Here is a 6,000-nt window from a genome sequence, read left to right as displayed (position 1 = left end):
GTTAAGGAAAAAACAAAACAAAACAAAAGAACCAAATCTCTGCTGGAACAGAGCTCGCTCTGCACGCTTACCAAAGGCCAGGGTCATTGAGTTTGCAGTGCCCTCAGCAGTTAAGTTCCGAGATCTCTGGGCAAGGACTCCTAACTGCCCCAGCTCCCTCACTCTTGTGTGAGATGAGCTCAAGGGCTGGGCCAGGTGACAGAGCTCTGCTCACTGGATCTTCCCATGGGCAGGGACTGTCTGGCACTTCAGAACCCCCCGGCCCCCACCATTACCCCCCCACACACACACACACACACACGCGCGCGCGCGCGCGCATGTGCGCGCACTCTTTCTTTGTAAAGCCCAAAAGTAGTATTTTCTAGAGAAGCCGGGCAGCCATGTGGCAGAGGAAAGAGGTTTCCTGGAGAAGCAGTAGCCCTGGGCTTGTGTTATATAATAGCATAGCCAGAAGGGGACAGTTCTCTTATGTTCCAGGCTGCCCTCAAAGCCATGGGAGGGATTACAGGGCTACCAGGCCTCCATAGAACAAATCCATCATAAATGCCAACCTCTATCTGAATGCCTACCCAGGTAGAGTTGCCAAAGTAAAATCAGCCACAGCACCCACATGAAGGTATTTGAAGTAGGAACAGTGCTTCTAGGATTCTATAGCAAGAGCCCTGTAAGACATCCTGGCCTCGACAGCACCCCTAGCTGTCCCACCTCCCAGGTATTCAGGGTATCCCTAGCCTGGAGAGAGTGTCTGCACTGGTGCTGAGAGAGTTGGCAGATCTCTGTGCAGAGGCTGCAGAGTTAGCTCCGGGGTTCTCCACAGCATCCAGGGCACATGTTCCCTGTCTTCATTGCTGAGCCCGTGGCGGATGCCAGGACTTGGACGTCATTCAGACCTGACTTCAGTTCATAAAAAATTCAGTTTGCCTTGAGATCTCATTTCTGGGCCTCCAGATCCCGACTTCCATATCTATTAAGTAGGTACACCTTTCCCAGATTCTTTGTAAGGGAACAATGAATGAATGCCAGGGGCATAGCAAGATCCGCCCTTGGAAAAGGCTGATGCTCAGCATCTCTCCTTAACTAATCTACTTAGACCTCTGCCCCTCACACATCCAGCCCTCTCACTGAGGAAAATATAGACAGCTCGCAACTGGCTGGCTGGATAGCCAACTTCCCTCCCTCCCTCCCTCCCTGGTCCTTCCAGTTGTGTGACTGAAAGTATATTCAACTGAAGAGCAACCCTAAGAATTATTTATTTATTTATTTATTTATTTACTTATTTATTTCAGAGGGTCTTACTATGTAGCCCCTGCTGGCTGGAATTTGCTAAGTAATGAAATCAGAGAAATCCAACGGCTTCCGCCTCCTGATGGAAGAATAACATTTTTTTTTTGTCCCCAGCTTTTGTGTCCCATATATGGAATCTAAAGCCAGCATACCCTCAGGTGTTTTGTGGCTTATGTGACTGACAGGGAACAGGAGTTGAGTCTTGGTTGAATGAAAGGCAGTTACAGGGTCTTATGACAGTCTGTTAACAGCTTCGTGCTTGAGCTGAAAGTCAAACTTCGGAAAGCAATCTTATCTTTGAATGATTAGAGCCGGATTTTCAGATTTTTGTTCTCTGTGGTTCGTTTTTGTTTTTCTCTTCTTTCATGCCAAGCCATTCTTTTTTCTTTTTCTTTTTTTCTGTTTTTCTTCCTTTGTTGTTACTGTTGTTGTCTTTATTTTTGTTCTGAGACAGGGTCTTACTATGGCTGTCCCTATATAGACCAGGCTGGCCTCAAACTCACAGAGATCCGTGTACCTCTGTCTCCCAAGGGATTAAAGGCTTGTGCCACCACACCTAGGCCAGTGTTAGGGATCACATCTGGGGCTTTTGTACATGTGAGGCCCATATTCACTCTATGACTGAGCTGTAGTTCCTAGCCTTCTTTCAAGGGAGTGTCATTTTTCTTCCTTCCCACCCCCTCGCCCCCAACATGCCCTTTTTCCTCACTATGTAGCACAGACCAGTCTCAACTGATAGAAGTCAAATTTCAAGTACCTCAATTCAGGTAATCAGCAGCTAGGGCCTCCCCATCACTTTGATTGCTAAATCCTGACAGCCTACCTGTGAGCTGGGTGCCACCTTTACAGATGAGAAAATGGTGGCGGTCTAGGCTGTGCAACTTGCCCAGTGCCCTTTCTCTCGGAAGCAGTGGAGCGAAGTTCAAGCCGTGTGTTTGATGCTATTTGCTATGCTATGGTAGGCTGCCCTGGATCGTCCTGTGATGTTTCCCACTAAGTAGCTTACCCAAGATCCCATTGTCTGTAAGCAACAGAGGCAGGCAGGGTCAGTAGGACCTGTTTCTTGGGGATGATGTGCTGTTCTGGACAGGTGGAGCAGTGTGCACTGAGGCCTCATACTGGAGCGCCGCCTCCTGCCTGCTGATGTCACTAATTAAATTATAACTGTTCTAAGAGAAGTGAGTGATTAACAAGGCCAGCTCTCATTCTTCTTTGCTCCTGCTCAGGTTTAACTGTGTAACATAATCCTGTTTCTATCTTGGACATTATAGCCACACCTTTTACTTACAGCCCCGTGATATTCCATGAAATTGATATGATTTAGTTGACCACAACACATTTCTGCCTGTGGCGTTTTTTTAAAAAAAAGTTTTATTTATTTTAATTTTCTGTATATAAATGTTTCAGTTCTGAAATCCATGTGCCTAATCTAGTTTTATCTTATCAGGATGTTTTACTTGACAAACCTACCTTGACTAATTTGAGGTGAATCTGAGATATCATGAATCCATGGTTATTTCAATGTTTCTGTAAGGCCTTTCTGTTTAAAGCCATAGCCTCATTAAGGCTTTTAATTATCTGTTTATGTCTGCTTTGGATGGGAATGGAGTCTGGGCCTCTTAGCTGTACAGCCAACACAGATCAACCTCCTCCGCCCATGTTTTCTTTTGTTTTTCTTCTTTTTAAGACTTAGTATTAGGGGCTGGAGAGATAGGTCAGTGGTTAAGAGCACTGACTGCTTTTGCAGAACACCCAGGTTTGATCCCCAGCACCCACATACTGGCTTACAGGTGTCCATAACTCCAGAGGATATGATGCCCTGCTCTGGTCTCTGGGAACACCTAGGAATGCACATGGTACATAGACATAGATGCAGCCAAAACACCCATATGCATAAAATAATAATAATAACAATAATAATAAAAATTTTTATTAGCATAATATTTTATTAGCACAATGAAACCCACTATGCACAGTATTAGTTTTATTAACACACACACACATACATATATTTTGTTGTTGTTGTTGTTTTTGTTTTATTTTCCGAGACAGGGTTTCTCTGTGTAGCCCTGGCTGTCCTGGAACTCACTCTGTAGACCAGGCTGGCCTCGAACTCAGAAATCTGCCTGTCTCTGCCTCCTAAGTGCTGGCTCCAGTACCCTCTTGTCTCATTCCTACTGGTTCCCCTCTCTTCCCATGGGGCAGGGAGAGAGAGAGTATGCATTTGTGTGTGTGTGTGTGCGTGTGTGTGTGTGTGTGTGTGTGTGTGTGTGTGTGTGTGTGTGTGTGTGTGTGTGTGTGTGTGTGTGTGTGTGTGTATGTGTGTGTGTGTGTGTGTGCTAGAGTTAGTTTTGACTCAGTGAATTTCTTTAGGGTTTTGTACAGGAACATGGTTACCTGACACAGGCTTACTAACCCTACTTCTCCCTTTAGTTGGAATAGGTTCCTACATACCCCAACCTCACTGTGTGGCTGCAACTGGCCTTGAACTCCTAATCCTCCTGCCTCTTCCTCCTAGGTGGTAGGAGGCATGTACCCCAGTGCCCAGCACATCCTTTTTCTTGTTGTCTTACTCCTTTGGAAGAAGGAGTCCTCCAAAGTCAAATAGAGACAGAGGCTAAGTCAGATCTTGATGCTCATCCTACTCAGAGTCTGAGGGGAGGGGATCCCTTGCCCTTGGCATGGGGGCAGTGAGTTGACATTTACTTGAGTGTGGGGGGAGAGACAGAGACCTTGCCTTCACCTGGCTTTGTGTTCTAGGTATCCGTGGTCACCATGAAGCGGCTGCACCCAGCCCTCCCTAGCTGCCTCCTGTTGGTGCTGTTTGGTATATGGAGAGCTGCCCCCCAGACTCATGCCTCCTCTGCTGGCCTGCCACCCCTCAGTGCCACCTCCTTCCTGGAAGATCTCATGGGCCGCTATGGAAAGAATGACAGCCTTACCCTGACACAGCTCAAGTCCCTGCTCGACCACCTGCACGTGGGAGTGGGCCGGGATAACGTTTCTCAAGCCAAGGAAGGACACAGGAACCTCTCCACGGTAAGGCCCCTCTCCATCAACACCACTGGACACAGAGCGGCCCAGCAGCTTGGCCAGAGGAGGCAGGTAGACCCTTGTGGCGGTCAGCTCCCATCTTCATTGGGATCAGCACAGTCTGCATCTCCAGTGAGGCTGCACAACTACCCGCATGGTGCTTTGCGCTCTTACAAAAGGTTAAGAAGAGGGTCCTTAGTCCCCAGACAGTTTTGCAGCTGCACCTGGGTCACTGCTGGTGAACCATCATGGCTCCCAGGACAGTACATCCAGTAGAGTTTACTGTTATTACACCGTGCCAGATGCACCTCATAATCCCCAACCCCCGCAGATGCAAGAAGAATTGTTTTTTCTGGGGAGTGGTTTCCCAGGTATTCCTGGGATAGGGGCCAAGACTCTAGTCTCAGGGTTTTACTAGTCTAGTCTCTAGTATCTTCTGAAATGTTCTTCCATCTCATCTCAGCTATTCGAGTCTGGGGCTGTTTGTGGCAGCCCGATAAGTGGTCAGCCTGCAGAGTCCTTCTGTTCTGTTTTGTCCCTCAGACTGAGCATCATGGGAAGTAGAGAAACAGAGTCAGGGACCTCAGTGGTTAAGAGTGGCGGCTGCTCTTGAGGACCCAGATACCAGTGTTGAGGGGCTCAGCTAGCAGGGATGAAAATAAAGTACCTCGTTTTGTGGGATGCACTGTAATTATGGGGTTCTCCTATGAGAAAGGGAAGTTGAGGGTTATGTGTATGAGGGGCGCTGAAGCCACACCCTGAAGAGTAATTAGGCTGGGGCTGGAAGGAGAAAGTGGCTGGGGCATCATGCATTGCGTGCATGAAGAGCTGCTCAAGTGTGACAAGCGTCAGCATCACTGGGGAGGCCGAGTGCCACATGGGCAGTGGGCAGGCTTGAGTTCAGAGGACTTACATATGGGCCTTAGGGCCTGCAGCAGTGTTCTGGGTCAGCAGACCTAAAAACCTATATTGTCAGCAATCCCAAGGGGCTGACTCTCAGAGGTTGACCCTGGTAAAACCACTCTCAGAGAAGGACTATGGTTTATGTGACTAAACTACAATGAGAAGAATGTGGGCTGGGGAGATGTCTCAGCGATAAGAGTCCTTGCTTTGAAAGTGTGAGGACCCAAGTTTGAATCCACAGCACCCAGGTAAAAGGCCGGGCAGCCATGCATACCTCTAATCCCAGTGCTGTGTCTTGCTGGCTGCAGGCCTCGTTCCAGGTACAACGACAGACACTGTCTCGAGGGAATGAGTCAGGGAGAGTAGTAGAACAGGACACCCGGTGTACTCTCCTGGTCTCATGAATATATGCAGACGTCATACACACACACATGCACACATGCATGCACACTCTTGCAGAGAGCTCTCAATTTGATTTCCCATAATATGCAAGACCTCCCAAGGTCACAGGTGCCTGTCTCTTTTAACCAGCCCAGGTCTGTACTCCAGCACAAGTATCTATAATCTACATTTTTAGTAGACTAACTCCCTGGGCTATTGTGAAGTGCAGCCGAATTTGCTATGAGGTTTACAGATGGAGTCCTGTCTCTCTGAAACCACATGCTGGTCACATGATTAGAGCCCTGTCCTCCACTGCCACCCAGTAGCATTGCATCTAGGCCAGCCTGAGTTGCATCCAGCACTCCTTATACTGAATTCTCTTCTCACTTGGAGATGGGG

At 48.0% G+C, this 6,000-nt stretch overlaps 1 protein-coding gene across 6 annotated transcripts in view; it reads left to right on the top strand.

Moving 5' to 3' along the window:
* The window catches only part of Slc39a14 (solute carrier family 39 member 14), a 47,012-nt gene that overhangs the window by 27,731 nt on the left and 13,281 nt on the right, over positions 1–6,000 (top strand). For all 6 annotated transcript variants that reach the window (XM_031361424.1, XM_031361426.1, XM_031361425.1 and 3 more), the window contains one exon: positions 4,045–4,323. In XM_031361424.1, coding sequence (XP_031217284.1) covers positions 4,060–4,323 — 264 coding nt within the window. In that variant the 5' untranslated portion in view covers positions 4,045–4,059. The remainder of the gene's footprint in view (positions 1–4,044; positions 4,324–6,000) is intronic.

The sequence above is a fragment of the Mastomys coucha genome, unplaced genomic scaffold (genome assembly GCF_008632895.1).
Source record: "Mastomys coucha isolate ucsf_1 unplaced genomic scaffold, UCSF_Mcou_1 pScaffold9, whole genome shotgun sequence".
In the NCBI taxonomy this organism is placed as follows: Eukaryota; Metazoa; Chordata; class Mammalia; order Rodentia; family Muridae; genus Mastomys; species Mastomys coucha.
This window is presented reverse-complemented; position numbering and strand designations above follow the sequence as displayed.